The following is a 20,427-nucleotide window of genomic DNA, read 5'->3' as shown; positions in this document are numbered from 1 at the left end:
TTTCACTGCCATTTCTGAGCTCCTGTCTCAATATTCAGAGAGAACTGGCTCTGAAATTCCAGCCTCCCCGGGTCCGTACGGAGTGTGTACGGACTCGGGAAGGCATCAGAAAAGCTGGTTTTCGGCGCGTAATGCGCATGCGTCGAAAACCGGCTTTTCCGATCTGTCAAGTTTCTGGCTTGACAGATGGCCGCATCTCGGGAGCGAGGATATTCCCACGGCAGAGATTGGCTATTTGCCCAACTCTTGCACTGCGAATGTCCTTAAAACTCTTGTGCCTGGTAAAAGCAGGTGCATAGCCTACTTTTACCAGTGTAAGAGGTTAAAAACATATCAAAAACACATTAAAATACAATTTAAAAATACATATTTATGTTAAAAGCCCTGCCCTCTCAGGTCATTTTATTTTAAACCATAATTAAAACTTTTTTTAAAAATCAGCAAATATTTTTTTTCAAAAACATTTCTATCAACTTTAATTTCTATAATGTATTTATGTAAGGTGTTTTTTTTAATTTTTTATGTCGTGTTTGGGTGGTTGGGGGTGTTTCTCATTCATAGTAAGTCCGAAAATCCTATTACAATGAATGAGAAAATACCGTGATTGGGTGTCCAGGCCCATGTGACTCCTATGGATGTCCCAACGTGAACGCGCTCTGTTGCGCAAGAAGAGGAGACCTCGAGTCCAGAATCTCTGGCGAGTGTTCGACCAAAAGATAAGTGCGGATCTTTTCTTCTGTTTTTAGTTGAACGCCCACGGGAAGAAGAAACTGGGATTTCAGGGCCACTGAGTCAGTACTTATTTTTTAATGTGTGCATTTGTCCCCACCCCGATAATGCAGTTTCTTACTGACCTTTTTCAGCCCTGCATTAGTAACACTTTAAAGAAGGGTAAGTACCATAAAGAAGGGTAACATCACTAAAAAAGATTATCTGGTCATTATCACATTGATGTTTGTGGGAGCTTGCTGCATGCAAATTGTCTACCGTGTTTCCTACATTACAACATTCCTTTTAAAGTTCAGTAATGCAGTACTCAAAATATTGACCTAGCCCAATATAGACTAGCACATCCCTGTTCCTAACTGCAATAATAACTTGCTACTGGTAACTAAAGATTAGCAGTGAAAATACCACAGGGATTGCTCCTAAGCTGATCATCCATGCCTATCATGGGGACTGAGTCCCTTAGAGTCATGCCGTTAGCATTTGCCCTGTTGAGTCTTGAGGATAATTTATGACTATTACATTTTCATGAAGTTATTTAAACAATTCATACAATAATTTTCATTAATGTTGTATGATATTAATTGACTGTAGAATATAATAGTAATAGTCGCTAAAAAAAAATAGTTAGAGTGTAAAATTGTAATCACTTGCCAAGCTCTTTTCCATGTAGACCTGTTATTTATGCATGTTGCCACAATGATATATGAAGAGAGACATGCAATGTATTTGGAGGTATTCTAATCTGATCGCAAACTTAGGCTTTTTATACTTTATTTTTATGGTCAAGTTTAAATAATTGGCCTCCTTTATTTTTTGTATTTTCATCATCTAGAGACAGCTGCTCATAGTCCATCACCAATCACCGCCAGCGCCCACCCCCGCCCCCCCCCCCCACCACCGCGTAACTGACTTCCAGACAAATCTTAGCCTAAACTCTCGTTCCCCCCTCTCCCCCGTACCCCTGCCCCATTTCCCCTCGCACCCCCATCAATTTTCCCTTCACACTGCCTAGGGGATGCTATATCTCCTGCTCAGCACCTCCTGATTGATGCAGCTGTAATTGGGAGTGAAACGCTAACCTGTGCCTGTCAACGTTACGTAGCACTACATCTTAAGATCGATATTCAGAGCCAGATCCAGTTCTGCCAGGTCGTGGCATTTCCAAGGCATTTCCTGGATGGCTGTTGAGCAACAGTGCCCTGGCCAAAGATGGCTATTGTCAGATGAGGATGCGAAGCTGGGTACAGAGATTTGCTATGTAAAAGGTTCCTGCATTTTCAGCTTTCAGAGGGATCTGGTGCATAATGGTGTGCTTGTTAAAGGGAATAAACACACTGGGAGTCCCAGCCAAATAAAAAGAATATTAATTTTTTTTAAATTTGAGCCTCTGACAAAGGGAGCTGAATCGGGGCACTTTGGCACTTTTTCCAGGGAAGCCCAGAACCCTCTACCAGCCGACTACTTCCATCTCTGTATGCGGCCTCTTCCCCATAGATGCTCCTAGTGCTCGCCATCAGCACTCAAGTGAAAGAACCTTCCCCGACCCTGCGAACTTTGGCAGAGTTAGTGACGGAGATCACGGCTGGCTGCATCTGGGCATTTACAGTGGGAAGTATGCCCCTGTAGATTTTCAACCTCAATATATCGCACACAAAAAAATTTGAAAAAATAGAAGCAAATGTGAAACTTGGAAGTTCAAGTAATATTTTTAATGCACTATGTTTACCTCAATTAAAATCTTCTGCTTTTTTGTTCAGGTCATCTTTACACATGAAAATAATAAAGGTCGTTTGGTAATAGATGGTCTCCACATTCTGGAGAACAGTCTCAACAGTCCTGTTTATTCATGGCATGTAAATGAACCATTTTATGTAGGTGGTGTGCCACTGGGAAAAGCTGCCAAAAACATTCAGGTAAGTTGCAGTTGTGAATCAGCTGCCCATTATAGACTTCGCCCAATTTTTCCCTTCCAATGACTTCACCAGGCAGCCTTCAAAATTTTCAAAACTTCACCGATATTGTTGAGAATAATTTTCTGAAAGTTTTATTTTGGAAAGGACACGGTTTTTATAATTGCATTTCCTCTTTATGTCCTTTATTTTTGGTGTTTCCATAGCCCGTGTTGCTTTCCTGTGGTTAAAAAAGCAGGTCAAGTGTCCAGGCTTCTCCATCTTCCAGTAGAAAGGAGAATCAGTGAGAATGGGGTTTAATGACTGACTTCAAAGGGCCTGGAGAATCACTGTAATCTGAAGTAAATAATTTTGGCAGATCTGAGACTCATAGAATGTTAAAACCTAGGAACAGACCGGTTGGCTCATCAGCTCTGTGCCAGTGTATTTCCTCCAAATGGGGCAACTAATTTAATGCTCCTCTACTGCTCTCTTCATATACATTTTAATAATTTTAATATACATTTTCAAGCAAATATTTATAAACTCGACTTCAATAGTTTAGAGCACAGAGTTCCTGACTACTCTTTTTAACTGCTGCTGCCAGATCACTGACTTCTGCTATGGATGGGGAGAGAGGTGTGTGTGTGTGTGTGTGTATGTGTGTGGGGGCGGGGGGTGGGGCAGGGTAAGGTAAGTAGAGAATTCTGGCATTGTCACTACTTGGGAATTAAAGGGTTGTCTAGCCAACCTTAAGAAGACATCTATAGTGTGATGTGCCTCAAGATTATTCTTAGTGGCCATCCATCTGACTGGGAATTGACAAAAGTCAGTAGTACTTGTGATCTGGCAAATTTGTATGAAATTAGCAATTACTGTGAGTAATTGGGATCATTTTCTTCTGGAGTTGTACTGGTTTCTGGGGCTTGCCACCACGTCTGGGATTTTCTGTCAGTGCATTCCTGATATCCAAAGAGAGTACAATCAATCAAAATAAATAATAACTAGGACAATCGATTGCACTCCAGTTGTTTTCCCACTAGCGAGAGGCTCTACAATACAAGCAAGAATTCTGTTGGAAGCCTGTTCTACTAATTAAATAAAGTTGACCCTTGAGAATCAGCAAGAGGGGGTGGCTGGAGGTCCCGCCCGCCAAAGTTTTATAGCGGGATAGGAGCCAGGGAGGAAAATCCCGCATAATGTGCCTATCTAATCGTAACCAGAAAATCTCCTGCAATGGCTTCTCTTCCCACTCCTGCATCGTTACCCTCAGATGCCCCCCAGGGATCTGTCCTTGGCCTCCTCTTATTTCTCATCTATATGCTGCCCCTTGGCGATATCATCTGACAACAAGGAGTCAGTTTCCACATGTACGTTGGCGACACCCAACTCTACCTCTCCACCACATCCCTCGACCTTGCTTGGTATCTAAATTGTCAGACTGCTTTTCCAACATCCAGTACTGGATGAGCAGAAATTTTCTCCAATTAAATATCAGGAAGACCGAAGCCATTATCTTTGGTCCCTGCCACAAACTGCGTTCCCTAACCACTGACTCCATCCCTCTCCCTAGCATCAATCTGGGGGTGAACAAGCCCATTTGACCCTGAAATGAGTTTTCAGCCACATATTCGCAGCATAATTAAAACCGCCTTTTTCCACCTCCGTAACATTGCACGCCTATGCCCCTGCCTCAACGCTTCTGCTGCTGAAACCCTCATTCATGCCTTTTGTTACCTCTAGACTTGACTACTCCAACTCACTCCTGGCTGGCCTCTCACATTCTACACTACGTATACTTGAGGTCATCCAAAATTCTGCAGCCCATGTCCTAACTCGCACCAAGTCACGATCACACATCATCTCTGTGCTTTCTGACCTACATCGGCTCCCGGTTAAACAACACCTCAATTTCAAAATTCTCATCCTTGTTTACAAATCAGTCCATGACCTTGCCCCTCCCTATCTCTGTAATCCTTTTCAGCCTCACAACCCCACAATATGTCTGCGCTCCTCAAATTCTGCCCTCTTGAACATCCCTCATTATAACTGCTCAACCATCGGTGGCCAAGCCTTCAGCTGTTTGGGCCCGAAGCACTGGAACTCCCTCCCTAAACCTCTCTGCCTCTTTCCTCCTTTAAGACGCTCCTTAAAACCTATCTCTTTAATCAAGCTTTTGGCCATCTGCCTTAATTTCTTCTTTTGTAGCTCAGTGTCAAATTTATCTGTTTTATCTTATGGCACTGCTGTGAAGTGCCTTGGGACATTTTACTACGTTAAAGGCGCTATATAAATAAAAGTTGTTAAGTTATTATTATAATGGAAAATGTTTCATCAAGAAACTCCTGCACCATACTCAGCTAAAGCTGTGCTACAAGTGTCACAAAATACAATATATCAGTTTGAATGTTTGGTAACAGTGCAAATAATTTCTTAATGAATTCATTTTTTTAAAATTTTCGCAGGTCAAATCGGTCCAAAGTTTTAGTGGTTGTCTTCAGAATTTCCAGCTGAATGGACAGTTGCTTTCACCAGCAGCCCAGACATTTGGTGTTACACCTTGTTTTGAAGGTCCAACCGAATCTGGAACATACTTTTCCGTAGAAGGAGGATATGTGATTCTGGGTAAATAAAACAGACATGTCGTACCATTCATCAGCTTTATAGGGGTACATAACAAGATTAATGTAGTCATTTCAAAATAGACTGAAAGTGGTGTATTTTGGAGATTATTAAATGAATACCACTCACAGGGGGTGTCTTTAACGAGTAAGCCAAAGGGGTAAAAGTGCCTTTATTTTTATCTCTAATAAGTCCCAGTCATGACTGTTGCATCCCAGAACAGATGCACACAAGGCTTACCTCATCTGGAAACTGATGAAAAACACATGAAACATAATATGAAATTGCTGTTACAGAACAAGTGATAAGTAATCTGTTATTGTGTAATAATCTGGGGGTTTTTGTATTTGATTTTCAGATGATTCATTCAATTTAGGATTACAATTCGAGCTTGTTTTTGAAGTTCGTGCTAGAAATCATTCAGGAATACTGTTACATGTTCACAGCTCCAACCAGAAATATCTGAATCTTTTCATGGAATATGGACAGGTAAGGGACTGAAGAGCAAACACTGGGGAAAATGTTCCTCTCACTGCAGATATTTGATCAGCTAGGTGCAGAGCAGAGAAGAATGTGGGGCAGGGAGGGTTGCATGGCAGTAATGGAGCCAACCTTTTTTGCAGTTCATTAATTTAGAGATATTGCTGTTTTTCTGGCAAGTTTTTGTTCTAAATTTTATTTCTGTGCAGGTTATATTAAAAGTCAGTAATGGAACTGCAGAGTTTGAAACATTAGTCACTCCAAAGCAAAGTCTGTGTGATGGTCGATGGCACAGAATAGCAGGTAAAGGTCATTTTAATTACTCTACTAATATTCATTTACAAATATCCCACTGAACTCTTAACTAAGGAACCAATCTATAAGTTAATATCAGACCTAAGCAGTAGAGGCAATGATCAGAATTAGGGGCAGAATTATTTTTATTATTATTGGCAATGATTATATTTGAGTTCATTTATTCAATCACTAATTCTGCTTCCATTTTTTTAATTGATCTCAGTCATATGAGATCGGCTCTATTCAACAACCATGCTGATATTGATACTTTTGTTATAACTTTAATTGTGCTCATCAAGGTAAAGGGTGTTCATGGAATCATAGAAATTTACAGCACGGAAGGAGGCTATTTTGGACCATTGTGTCCGAGCCGGCCGACCAAGAGCTATCCAGCCTAATCCCACTTTCTAGCTCTTGGTCTGTAGCCCTGTAGGTTATGGCACTTTAAGTGACATCCAAGTATCTTTAAATGTGTTGATGGTACCTGCCTCTTCCACCCTTTCAGGTAGTGAGTTCCAGAACCCCACCACTCTCTGGGTGAAGAAATTTCCACTCATATCTCCTCTAAACCTCCCCCCAATTACTTTAAATCTTTGCCCACTGGTGTTGACCCCTCTGCCAAGGGAAACAGGTCCTCCCTATCCACTCTCTCCAGGCCCCTCATAATTTTATACACCGCAATCAGGTCTCCCCTCAGCCTCCTCTGTTCCAAAGAAAACAGACCCAGCATTTCTAATCTTTCCTCATAGCCAAAAAATTCCAGTCCAGCCAACATTCTTGTAAATCTCCTCTGCACCTTTTCCAGCGCAATCACATCTTTCCTGTAATTTGATGACCAGAACTGCACACAGTACTTCAGCTGCGGCCTAACCAGTGTACAATTCAAGCATAATCTCCTTGTTCTTGTATTGCATGCCTCGATTAATAAAGGCAAGTATTCGTTATGCCTTCTTAACCATCTTATCTACCTGGCCTGCTGCCTTCAGGGATCTGTGGACCTGCACTCCAAAGTCCCATTGTTCCTCTACACTTTCAGTGTCCTACCATTTAATGTGTATTTCCTTTTGCCTTGTTAGACCTCCCCAAATGCATTACCTCACACTTCTCTGGATTAAATTCCATTTGCCATTGTTCTGCCCACCTGACTAGTACATTGATATCTTCCTGCATTCCGCAGCTTTCTTCTTCATTATCAACCACACAGCCTATTTTAGTGTAATCTGCAAACTTCTTAATCATACCCCCAACATTTAAGTCCAAGTCATTGATGTATACCACAAAAAGCAAGGGACCTAGTACTGAGCCCTGCGGAACCCCAATGGATACAGCCTTCCAGTCATAAAAGCACCCATCTACCTTTGCTTCCTGCCTCCGAGCCAATTTTGGATCCAACTTGCCACTTTGCCCTGGATCCCATGGGTATTACTTTCATGACCCGTCTGATTACTTTCGTGACCCGTCTGCCATGTGGGACCTTATCAAAAGCTTTGCTAAAATCCATATACACGACATCATTCGCACTGCCCTCATCAATCGTCCTGGTTACCTCCTCGAAAAATTTAATCAAGTTAGTCAGACACGACCTTCCTTTGACAAATCCATGCTGACTGTCCTTGATTAATCAATCTCTTTCCAAATGAAGATTTATCCTGTTCCTCAGGATTTTTTCCAATAATTTTCCCACCATTAAGGTTAGGCTGACTGGCCTGTAATTACTCGGTCTATCCCTTTCTCCCTTTTTAAACAAAGGTACAACATTAGCAGTCCTCCAGTCCTCCGGCACTGCACCTGTAGCCAGATAGGACTGGAAAATGATGGTCAGAGTCTCTGCTATTTCCTCTTTTGATTCTCTTAACAACCTGGGATACATTTCATCCGGGCCTGGGGATTTATCTACTTTCAAAGCTGCTAAGCCACTTAATACTTTCTCTCTCACTATGTTTATCTTATCTAATATTTCACACTCCTCCTCCTCCATCATTGCAAAGTCTGCATCGCCCCTCTCTTTTGTGAAAACAGATGCAAAGTATTCATTAAGAATCCTACCCACGATTTCCGCCTCCACACACAGATTTCCTTTATAGTTTCTAATAAGCCCCACTCTTTCTCGAGTTATCCTTTTGAATTCAATGTATTTATAAAACATCTTTGAGTTTTCCCTGATTTTACTTGCCAAAAATCTTTCATGCTCTCTCTTTGCTTTCCTGATATCTTTTTTAATTGCACCCCTGCACCACTTATACTCCACTAGAGTTTCTGCAGTGTTGAGTTCATGGTATCTGTCATAAGGGTCCCTTTTCTTCTTTATCTTACCTTATATATCCCTTGACGTCCAGGGGACTCTAGATTTGTTAGCCCCACCCTTTGTCTTTAAGGGAACATGCTTGCTGTATAACCTCAGGATCTCCTCCTTGAATGCCTCCAACTGCTCTGACACTGATTTAACATCAAGTAGCCGTTTCCAGTCCATTTTGGCCAAATCCCATCTCAGCTCAGCAAAATAGGCTTTACCCCAATTGAGAACTTTTATTCCTGGTCCCTCTTTGTCCTTTTCCATAACGACCCGAAATCTTACTGAATTGTGATCGCTACCACCAAAATGCTCTCCCACTGATATCCCTTCCACCTGCCCCTCTTCATTCCCAAAACCAAGTCCAGAACCAGCCCCTCCCTTGTTGGGCTTGTTGCATACTGGCTAAAGAAGTTCTCCTGAATGCATTTTAGAAATTCCACACCCTCTATCATTCACACTACCTTTTTCCGAGTTAAAATGAGGGTCGTTGAAATGGTACATGGTTGGTTCTTCGCTGGGCTGCTGCGCAGCTGGCCTTGCTGGGCTGCTGGGGATGATGGGTTCAGCTTCGTGGTCAACTGTGACAGGTTTAGACAGGTTAGATGCAGGAAGAATGTTCCCAATGTTGGGGAAGTCCAGAACCAGGGGTCACAGTCTAAGGATAAGGGGTAAGCCATTTAGGACCAAGATGAGGAGAAACTTCTTCATCCAGAGAGTGGTGAACCTGTGGAATTCTCTACCACAGAAAGTTGTTGAGGCCAATTCACTAAATATATTCAAAAAGGAGTTAGATGTAGTCCTTACTACTAGTGGGATCAAGGGGTATGGCGAGAAAGCAGGAATGAGGTACTGAAGTTGCATGTTCAGCCATGAACTCATTGAATGGCGGTGCAGGCTCGAAGGGCCGAATGGCCTACTCCTGCACCTATTTTCTAAGTTTCTATGTGATGTTGGTTGCCACTTGTATGTGTATTGGAGGGTCGAAATTGGTGGTGTCCTCTTCAGGTTACTCGTGGCTGCCTGTGAATCGCAGTTTGGTTTGGTCCAAATGTTTTCTGCAAGTTAGTCCATTTGCAAGTTTGACCTCAAACACCCTACTCTCTTCTTTGGCTATGACAGTGCCAGCAAACCATTTGGGACCATGTCAATAGTTGAGTACAAATACAGGGTCATTGACTTCAATATCGTGTGACAAATTTGCGCGATCATGGTACATGCTTTGTTGAAGCCGCCTGCCCTCAACTTGATCATGGAGATCAGGGTGGATTAGAGAGCGCCTTGTTTTGAGTGCTCTTTTCGAGCAGTTCGGCAGGGGGAACCCCGGTGAGTGAGTGGGGTCTTGTGTGGTAGCCGAGTAGGACTCGGGATAGACGGGTCTGCAGGGAGCCTTCCGAAACACGTTTCAAACTTTGCTTGATGGTTTGGACTGCCCGTTCTGTCTGGCTGTTGGATGCGGGCTTGAACGGGGCAGATGTGACGTGCTTGATTCCATTGCGGGTTATGAATTCCTTGAATTCAGCGCTGGTGAAGCACGGCCCATTGTCGCTGACAAGGACATCAGGCAGGCCGTGCGTGGCAAACATGGCTCATAGGCTTTCGATGGTGGCAGTGGATGCACTTACAGATATTATTACACACTCAATCCATTTTCAATAAGCATCCACAACAATCAAGAACATTTTGCCTAGAAACGGGACAGCGAAGTCAACGTGGGCCCTAGACCACGGTTTGGAGGGCCATGACCACAAACTTAGTGGTGCCTCCCTGGGTGCTTTGTTCAGTTGAGAGCAAGTGTTGCATTGGCGCACACAAGACTCCAAATCTGAGTCGATGCCGGGCCACCACACATGGGATCTGGCTCTCGCTTTCATCATTACTATGCCTGGGTGGGTATTGTGTAGGTCGAGTATGAACGTTTCCCTGCCTTTCTTAGGCAAAGCCACTCGATTACCCCACAAAAGACAGTCCACCTGTATGGACATTTAGTCTCTGCGCCGCTGGAATGGCTTGATCTCTTCATGCATCTCCGCTGAGACGCTGGACCAGCTCCCATGGAGGACGCAGTTTTTTTTACAAGGGACAGTAAAGGATCCTGGGGTGATCTGGTGGGCCGTAACGGGTGACTTTTCGTTTTCAAATGCATCCATCACCAAGAGCAAGTCTGCAGGCTGTGCCATTTCCACCCCGGTGGTGAGCAATGGCAGCCAATTGAGAGCATCAGCGCAGTTCTCTGTGCCTGGCCTGTGGCGAATTACATAGTTATATACCGACAGCGTGAGCGCCTATCTTTGGATGCGAGCAGAGGCATTGGTATTAATACCTTTGCTCTTTGAGAATAGCGATATGAGTGGCTTATGTCAGTTTCTAACTCGAACTTCAGCCCAAACAGATACTGGTGCATTTTTTTCACCCCGTAAACGCATGTCAGAGTTGCTTTTTCAATCATGCTGTAGGCCCTTTCGACCTTGGACAAACTCCTGGACGCATAAGCGACCGGTTGCAATGTTCCCAATTCGTTTGCTTGTTGTAACACACATACGACCCCGTACAAAAATGCATCGCCAGCTAGCACTAAACGTTTACATGGGTCATACAGAACAAGCAGTTTGTTCGAACATAACAGATTTCTGGCTTTCTCAAAAGCAGTCTCTTGTGATTTCCCCCATCCCAGTCATTTCCCTTACGTAGCAACACATGTAGAGGTTCTAGCAAGGTGCTTAACCCGGGTAAGAAATTACCAAAATAATTGAGGAGTTCCAGGAACGACCGCAGCTCCATCACGTTCTGTGGTCTCGGCGCGTTCTTGATGGCCTCCAGCTTGGCGTCGGTGTGTCTGATGCCGTCTGCCGCGATTCTTCTCCCTAAGAACTCGACCTCTGGCACCAGGAAAACACACAGAGCGTTTCAACCTGAGTCCCACACAATCTAGCTGAGTTAGAACCTCTTCCAGGTTCTGCAAATGTTCGATGGTGCCCTGACATGTAATCAATATGTCGTCCTGGAAAACCACGGTGCGTGGAACCGACTTTAGCAGGCTCTCCATGTTCCTTTGAAAAATAGCCGCGGCCGGTCGAATCCCAAACGGGCATCTATTAGAAACATAGAAACATAGAAAATAGGTGCAGGAGTAGGCCATTCGGCCCTTCGAGCCTGCGCCACCATTCAATAAGATCATGGCTGATCATTCCTTCAGCACCCCTTTCCTGCTTTCTCTCCATACCCCTTGATCCCCTTAACCGTAAGGGCCATATCTAACTTCCTCTTGAATATATCCAATGAACTGGCATCAAAACTCTCTGCGGCAGGGAATTCCACAGGTCAACAACTCTGAGTGAAGAAGTTTCTCCTCATCTCAGTCCTAAATGGCCTACCCCTTATCCTAAGACTATGTCCCCTGGTTCTGGACTTCCCCAACATCGAGAACATTCTTCCCGCATCTAACCTATCCAGTCCCGTCAGAATCTTATATGTTTCTATGAGATTCCCTCTCATCCTTCTAAATGCCAGTGAATAAAGGCCCAGTTGATCCAGTCTCTCCTCGTATGACAGCCCAGCCATCCCGGGAATTAGTCTGATGAAACTTCACTGCACTCTCTCAATAGCAAGAACATCCTTCCTCAGACTAGGGGACTAAAACTGAACACAATATTCCAGGTGAGGCCTCACTTTCAATGCCCACTTTCAGTGACTGATGAACCATGACACCCAGGTATCGTTGCACCTCCCCTTTTCCAAATCTGTCACCATTAGATAATATTCTGCCTTCGTGTTTTTGCCCCCAAAATGGATAACCTCACATTTATCCACATTATACTGCATCTGCCATGTATTTGCCCACTTACCTAATCTGCCAAGTCACCCTGCAGCCTCTTAGCATTCTCCTCACAGCTCACACCGCCACCCAGTTTAGTGTCATCTGCAAACTTGGAGATATTACACTCTATTCCTTCATCCAAGTCATCAATGTATATTGTAAAGAGCTGGAGTCCCAGCACTGAGCCCTGCGGCACCCAACTAGTAATTGCCTGCCATTCTGAAAACGATCCGTTTATCCCGACTCTCTGCTTCCTGTCTGCCAACCAGTTCTCTATCCACGTCAGTACATTACCCCTAATACCATGCGCTTTGATTTTGCACACCAATCTCTTGTGCGGGTACTTGTCAAAAGCCCTTTGAAAGTCCAAATACAACATTCACTGTTTCTCCTTTGTCCACTCTACTAGTTACATCCTCAAAATATTCCAGAAGATTTGTCAAGCATGATTTCCCTTTCATAAATCCATGCTGACTCGGTCCGATCCTGTCACTGCTTTCCAAATGGGCTGCTATTTCATCCTTAATGGTTGATTCCAACATTTTCCCCACTACTGATGTCAGGCTAACCGGTCTATAATTACCTGCTTTCTTTCTCTCCTTTTTTAAAAAGTGGTATTGCAATAGCTACCCTCTAGTCCACAGGAACTGATCCAGAGTCGATAGATTGTTGGAAAATGATCACCAATGCATCCACTATTTCTAGGGCCACTTCCTGAAATACTCTGGGATGCAGACTATCAGGACCCGGGGATTTATCGGCCTTTAATCCCATCAATTTCCCTAACACAATTTCCCGACTAATAAGAATATCTTTCAGTTCCTCATTCTCGCTAGACCCACTGTCCCCTAGTACATTCGGAAGGTTATTTGTATCTTCCTTTGTGAAGACAGAACCGAAGTATTGGTTCAATTGGTCTGCCATTTCTTTATTCCCCATTATAAATTCAACTGAATCCGACTGCAAGGGACCTACGTTTGTCTTCACTAATCTTTTTCTCTTCACATATTTATAGAAGCTTTTGCAGTCAGTTTTTATGTTCCCTGCAAGCTTCCTCTCGTACTCTATTTTCCCCTTCTTAATTAAACCCTTAGTCCTCTTCTGTTGAATTCTAAATTTCTCCCAGTCCTCAGGTTTGTTGCTTTTTCTAGCCAATTTATATGCCTCTTCCTTGGTTTTAACACGATCCTTAATTTCCTTTGTTAGCCATGGTTGAGCCACCTTCCCAGTTTTATTTTTACTCCAGACAGGGATGTACAATTGCTGAAGTTCATCCATGTATCTTTAAATGTTTGCCATTGCTTATCCACCATCAACCCTTTAAGTATCCTCTGCCAGTCTATTCTAGCCAATTCACACCTCATACCGTCGAAGTTACCCTTCCTTAAGTTCAGGAACCTAGTTTCCGAATAACTTTGTCACTGTCCATCTTAATAAGGAATTCTACCATAGTATGGTCACTTTTCCCCAAAGGGCCTTGCACAACAAGATTGCTAATTAGTCCTTTCTCATTACACATCACCCAGTCTAGGATGGCCAGCTCCCTGGTTGGTTCCTCAACATATTAGTCTTGAAAACCATCCCTAATACACTCCAGGAAATCCTCCTCCACCGCATTTCGATCAGTTAGGTTAGCCCAATCTATATGTGGATTAAAGTCGCCCATGGTTACTGCTGTACCTTTATTGCACTCATCCCTTATTTCTTGTTTGATGCTGCCCCCAACCTCACTACTGCTATTTGGTGATCTCTACACAACTCCCACTAGCATTTTCTGCTCTTTGGAATTCCGCAACTCCACCCATTCTGATTCCACATCATCCAGGCTAATGTCCTTCCTTATAATTGCATTGATTTCCTCTTTAACCAGCAACACCACCCCACCTCCTTTTCCTTTCTGTCTATCCTTCCTAACTGCTGAATACCCTTGGATGTTGAGTTCCCAGCCTTGGTCATCCTGGAGCCATGTCTCCGTGATGCCAATCACATCGTATCCGTTAACTGCTGTCTGCACAGTTAATTCATCCACCTTATTCCGAATACTCCTCGCATTGAGGCACAGAGCCTTCAGGCTTGTCTTTTTAACACACCTTGCCCCTTTTGAATCTTGCTGTAATGTGGCCCTTTTTGCTTTTTGCCTTGGGTTTCTCTGCCCTCCACTTTTACTATTCTCCTTTCTATCTTTTGCATCTGCTCCCCTTCTATTTCCCTCTGTCTCCCTGCATAGGTTCCCATCCCCCTGCCATATTAGTTTAACTCCTTCCCAACAGCACGAGCCAACACTCCCCCTAGGACATTGGTTCCGATCCTGCCCAGGTGTAGACCGTCCAGTTTGTACTCATCTCACTTCCTCCAGAACCGGTTCCAATATCCCAGGAATTTGAATCCCTCCCTTCTGCACCATTTCTCAAGCCATGTATTCATCTGAGCTATCCTGCGATTCCTACTCTGACTAGCACGTGGCACTGGTAGCAATCCTGAGATTACTACTTTTGAGGTCCTACTTTTTAAATTTAACTCCTAGCTCCCTAAATTTGTCTTGTAAGACCTCATCCCATATTGTAGATGAACAGACCTTTGTGCGTGTTGATGTAGGTGAGGCCTTTCGAAGACTCCACCATCTCCTGCATCATGTAAGCTGAGGTCAGGTCCAGCTTGGTGAATGTCTTCCCTCCTGCCAGCGTCGCAAATAGGTTGTCTGTCTTGGGTAGCGGGTACTGGTCCTGCAGTGAAAAACGGTTAATCGTTACTTAATAGTCCCCACAAATTCTGATTGTGCCATCACCCTTGAGGACCGGAACAATCGGACTGTCCCACTCGTTGAACTCAACCAGCACGATGATGCCTTCTCATTGCAGCCTGTCCAGCTCGATCTCCACTTTCTCTTGCATCATGTCTGGCACCGCACGTGCCTTGTAGTGAATGGGTCGTGTACCGGGAACCAAGTAGATCTGCACCTTCGCCCCAGAGAAATTTCCAATGCCTGGCTCAAACAATGATGGGAACTTGCTCAAAATCTGGGCACATGAGGTATCGTCGATGGATGCTCGGATGTCATCCCAGTTCCAGTAATTTTTCCCAGCCAGCTTCTGCCGAACAGCATGGGGCCATCTCCTGGTACAATCCATAGTGGTAGATCGTGCACCGCTCCATCATGGAAGACTTTTACTGCTGCACTGCCAATTACAAGGATCAGCTCTTTAGTGTAAGTTCTCAGCTTGGTATGAATAGGGCTCAGCTTGGGCCTTTCTGCCTTGTTGCATCACAGCATCTCAAAGGCCTTTTTGCTCATGATAGACTGACTCGCACCTGTGTCCAATTCCATGTATCCTGGAATTCCGTTCAGTTCAACTTTTAACATAATCGGTGGACATTTTGTGGTGAAGGTGTGTACCCCGTACATGTCTGCATCCTCGGTTCAAGTCTCTAGTTCAGTTTGATCCGCCCTGGATCGGTCTTCCTCTGCAACGTGGTGATTTGCAGGATTTGTAGCTCATCTGCACATTCGCTGGAGGTGTCCCATTCTTCCACAGCCTTTGCAAGCACAGTGTTTGAAGTGGCATTGATGGGCTCGATGATGACCTCCGCAGCGCCAACAAGGTGTTAATTGCCTCGCATTCACACTTGATGGCAGGCTCTGAGTCATCTGAGGTCGTGCAGCTGCAGGCGTGTACGTTCTGCCATATGCATTCCTGCCTGAAAACAACGTTACTTTGTGTACAGTACTTGCCGATGCATCTTTATGCTGCAAAATTTGTTTGGTGTTATCGCTGGTGGACATAAATGCCTGGGCTATCGTTATAGCTTTGCTCAGTTTCGGTGTTTCAACAGTCAATAGTTTGCGACGGATAACCTCACGGTCAATGCCAAGCACAAAAAAGTCTCTTAGCATTTGCTCCAGGAATCTATCAAATTCGCAGTGTCCTGCAACTCACCTTAGTTCACCGAAGTAGCTCGCCATTTCCTGGCCTTCAGACCGTTGACATGTGTAAAATCGATACCTTGCCATCAGAAGGCTCTCCTTCGGATTTAGGTGTTCCCGGACCAGTGTACACAGTTCTTCATATGATTTGGTTGTTGGTTTCACCGGAGCAAGAAGATTTTTCATGAGGCCATAGGTTGTTGCCCCGCAAACGGTGAGGAGGATCGCCCTTCGTTTGGCAACGTTCTCATTCTCTTCCAGTTCGTTAGCCACGATGTATTGGTCGAGTCGCTCCACGAAGGCTTCCCAATCATCACTTTCTGAGAATGTTTCCAGGATACCAACAGTTCTCTGCATTTTCGCGTGATGGTTCGTTATCTATTTACTTGTCGCCAGTTGTAATGTCTCAAATAAAGCAATGTGACTGATTACTGTAGTCTTGAGTAAGTGTGACCTTCGTCTCTTTATTCTGACTCCAGAGTGCTGGCACAGCATGGGAGGCCAGCTTGTATGCAGTGCTCCCAAGGGATGCTGGGATCCCTTAGTACTCCAACAGATGCACCTTCTGGTGGTGGTAGAATGCTGGTTACAAGGTGCTGCATACATAGAAACATAGAAACATAGAAAATATGTGCAGGAGTAGGCCATTCGGCCCTTCTAGCCTGCACCACCATTCAATGAGTTCATGGCTGAACATGCAACTTCAGTACCCCATTTCTGCTTTCTCGCCATACCCCTTGATCCCCCTAGTAGTAAGGACTTCATCTAACTCCTTTTTGAATATATTTAGTGAATTGGCCTCAACTACTTTCTGTGGTAGAGAATTCCACAGTTTCACCACTCTCTGGGTGAAGAGGTTTCTCCTCATCTCGGTCCTAAATGGCTTACCCCTTATCCTTAGACTGTGACCCCTTGTTCTGGACTTCCCCAACATTGGGAACATTCTTCCTGCATCTAACCTGTCGAAACCCATCAGAATTTTAAACGTTTCTATGAGGTCCCCTCTCATTCTTCTGAACTCCAGTGAATACAAGCCCAGTTGATCCAGTCTTTCTTGATAGGTCAGTCCCGCCATCCCGGGAATCAGTCTGGTGAACCTTCGCTGCACTCCCTCAATAGCAAGAATGTCCTTCCTCAGGTTAGGAGACCAAAACTGTACACAATACTCCAGGTGTGGCCTCACCAAGGCCCTGTACAACTGTAGCAACACCTCCCTGCCCCTGTACTCAAATCCCCTCGCTATGAAGGCCAACATGCCATTTGCTTTCTTAACCGCCTGCTGTACCTGCATGCCAACCTTCAATGACTGATGTACCATGACACCCAGGTCTCGTTGCACCTCCCCTTTTCCTAATCTGTCACCATTCAGATAATAGTCTGTCTCTCTGTTTTTACCACCAAAGTGGATAACCTCACATTTATCCACATCATACTTCATCTGCCATGCATTTGCCCACTCACCTAACCTATCCAAGTCGCTCTGCAGCCTCATAGCATTCACCTCGCAGCTCACACTGCCACCCAACTTAGTGTCATCCGCAAATTTGGAGATACTACATTTAATCCCCTCGTCTAAATCATTAATGTACAGTGTAAACAGCTGGGGCCCCAGCACAGAGCCTTGCGGTACATCACTAGTCACTGCCTGCCATTCTGAAAAGTCCCCATTTACTCCTACTCCTACTCTTTGCTTCCTGTCTGACAACCAGTTCTCAATCCACGTCAGCACACTACCCCCAATCCCATGTGCTTTAACTTTGCACATTAATCTCTTGTGTGGGACCTTGTCGAAAGCCTTCTGAAAGTCCAAATATACCACATCAACTGGTTCTCCCTTGTCCACTCTACTGGAAACATTCTCAAAAAATTCCAGAAGATTTGTCAAGCATGATTTCCCTTTCACAAATCCATGCTGACTTGAACCTATCATGTCACCTCTTTCCAAATGCGCTGCTATGACATCCTTAATAATTGATTCCATCATTTTACCCACTGCCGATGTCAGGCTGACCGGTCTAATTCCCTGTTTTCTCTCTCCCTCCTTTTTTAAAAAGTGGGATTACATTGCCTACCCTCCATTCGATAGGAACTGATCCAGAGTCAATGGAATGTTAGAAAATGACTGTCAATGCATCCGCTATTTTCAAGACCACCTCCTTAAGTACTCTGGGATGCAGTCCATCAGGCCCTGGGGATTTATCGGCCTTCAATCCCATCAATTTCCCCAACACAATTTCCCGACTAATAAGGATTTCCCTCAGTTCCTCCTCCTTACTAGACCCTCTGACCCCTTTTATATCCGGAAGGTTGTTTGTGTCCTCCTCAGTGAATACTGAACCAAAGTACTTGCTCAATTGGTCTGCCATTTCTTTGTTCCCCGTTATGACTTCCCCTGATTCTGACTGCAGGGGACCTACGTTTGTCTTTACTAACCTTTTTCTCTTTACATATCTATGGAAACTTTTGCAATCCGTCTTAATGTTCCCTGCAAGCTTCTTCTCGTACTCCAGTTTCCCTGCCCTAATCAAACCCTTTGTCCTCCTCTGCTGAGTTCTAAATTTTTCCCAGTCCCCGGGTTCGCTGCTATTTCTGGCCAATTTGTATGCCACTTCCTTGGCTTTAATACTATCCCTGATTTCCCTTGATAGCCACGGTTGAGCCACCTTCCCTTTTTTATTTTTACGCCAGACAGGAAATCTGCCATTGCCCATCCACAGTCAACCCCTTAAGTATCATTCGCCAATCTATCCTAGCCAATTCACGCCTCATACCATAACAGTGACCACCTCCTGAAACGTACTATCCACGAAAATTCTCAGTCTCGCGAATGCACCGCAGTGACGCCAGCCGCCGCTCAAGCTCCGAAACATGGAGCTCGAGTTGCTGCAGCTGGAGGCACCTCCAGCACACGTGGTCGTCCAGGCCACGGGAAGCGTCCAAGACTTCCCTCATGCCACAGGATGTGCAATCCACGGGACTGAGCTGTCCTGCCATGCCTCTAGTTAATAGACTTGGACTGTCGAGCAGAAATAAACTGTAAAACTTAGCAAAACACACCCAGCAGCTACTCAGCAATCAGTTGATTTAATTCATGTGTTTTTTTTAGGTTAGAAATATCACTTATCTATCTTTACTTTTTTTAATTGATTTTAATCTTCCCCGAATTCCCACTCTTTCCAAATTCCCAAATAAACCACTCTGCTTACGTCCACTCCATTTAAGCCCGCTCTGCACTCTGAAAAACTGTTGACGTTTATTCTCTTCGGAGCTGCACCCAATTTATACGTGTTGACTCAGCTTCCCTATTCTATGTGATTAACACCTAGTCAAGACAAACACTTACAGCTGATTCTGTGTTGATTCTGGGAAATGAGACACTTTCTATTTCTGACACCCAGGGAGGAATTTTAACCTTAAAAAAAAAGGGTTAAAAATGGGAATCCCGACCTGAATCCACCTCCAACCTGCCCACTTCCAGTTTTAATGGAGGCGGGATGGGAGGCGGGCAGCCAATCCACCGCCAGGAGGCAAGACGTCAATTTAAATATTTTAATGAGGCTGGAAATCTCTTCTTTAACCACCATTTTGTTTTTAACTCTATCTGGTCGGGTTTTACACACTTCATAAAACACGGCAGTTACAGCAAGGTGAGGACTGCTGCATCCAGGAAATAAGTGCCTTTATACTTACCTACTGGATCCAGGCTCCCTGCCTAACATCCCCTGCAATCTGAGACCCCCCTCCCACAAGTCATCCAATCGACCACCTGGACCGCCCCACATGATCATCCTGAGGTGGGCCACGATCTGTTCACCCCTCTACCTCCCCTCCCCCCTCTCCCCCGCAACCATCACTAATGATCTTGAGGCCACCCCTGATCCTCTGATGGCCGGCTCTGATCTGCTCTTCCCTCCCACGATCCTCCGGAGGCCCCGGTCTTCATTCTTTCCACCCCCCCCAAATGTCCAGAGTCTATGATCTTCATTGTCTCCCCTATCCAATCCTGCCGAGGCCAGCACCAGCACCAGCACCAGCACCAGCCCCCTACTGATCCCTCCTCTGTGCTGCCTAGTGCCACAGACCTACCCACCCAGAGTCATCCAACTTCTCCATCTGGCTGGCTGCCTTTGGTAAACAAAGGCTTCAGATGCAAATCAGGCCCTACCGTTCTCTCGGGTTTACCCCCAATCCATCGTCCCCATGCAACTCCAGCCCCCAGTGTTAGCATTAAGCATTCAAGTATAGCACAGTTAAAGTAGAATACACTCTGGCTAATAATAAGCTTCAGCAGAGCACACCCTAACGCAGGAATGCCCAAGCTTTTTGTCGTTGACAGCTGCAAAGGTTGTTATTTTCAGATCTTCACATTTTTCCCCTTGGA

At 44.7% G+C, this 20,427-nt stretch overlaps 1 protein-coding gene across 1 annotated transcript in view; it reads left to right on the top strand.

Annotated features, from left to right (window-relative positions):
* lama4 (laminin, alpha 4) overlaps positions 1 to 20,427 on the top strand; it is a 247,950-nt gene that overhangs the window by 218,538 nt on the left and 8,985 nt on the right. The window contains exons 35-38 of the mRNA XM_070885329.1: positions 2,487 to 2,642; positions 5,084 to 5,243; positions 5,599 to 5,729; positions 5,930 to 6,023. Coding sequence (XP_070741430.1) covers positions 2,487 to 2,642; positions 5,084 to 5,243; positions 5,599 to 5,729; positions 5,930 to 6,023 — 541 coding nt within the window. The remainder of the gene's footprint in view (positions 1 to 2,486; positions 2,643 to 5,083; positions 5,244 to 5,598; positions 5,730 to 5,929; positions 6,024 to 20,427) is intronic.

The sequence above is a fragment of the Pristiophorus japonicus genome, chromosome 7, assembly GCF_044704955.1.
Source record: "Pristiophorus japonicus isolate sPriJap1 chromosome 7, sPriJap1.hap1, whole genome shotgun sequence".
Classification (NCBI taxonomy): Eukaryota; Metazoa; Chordata; class Chondrichthyes; family Pristiophoridae; genus Pristiophorus; species Pristiophorus japonicus.
The sequence above is the reverse complement of the archived record's forward strand: the minus strand, read 5'-3'. Positions and strand labels throughout refer to the sequence as shown.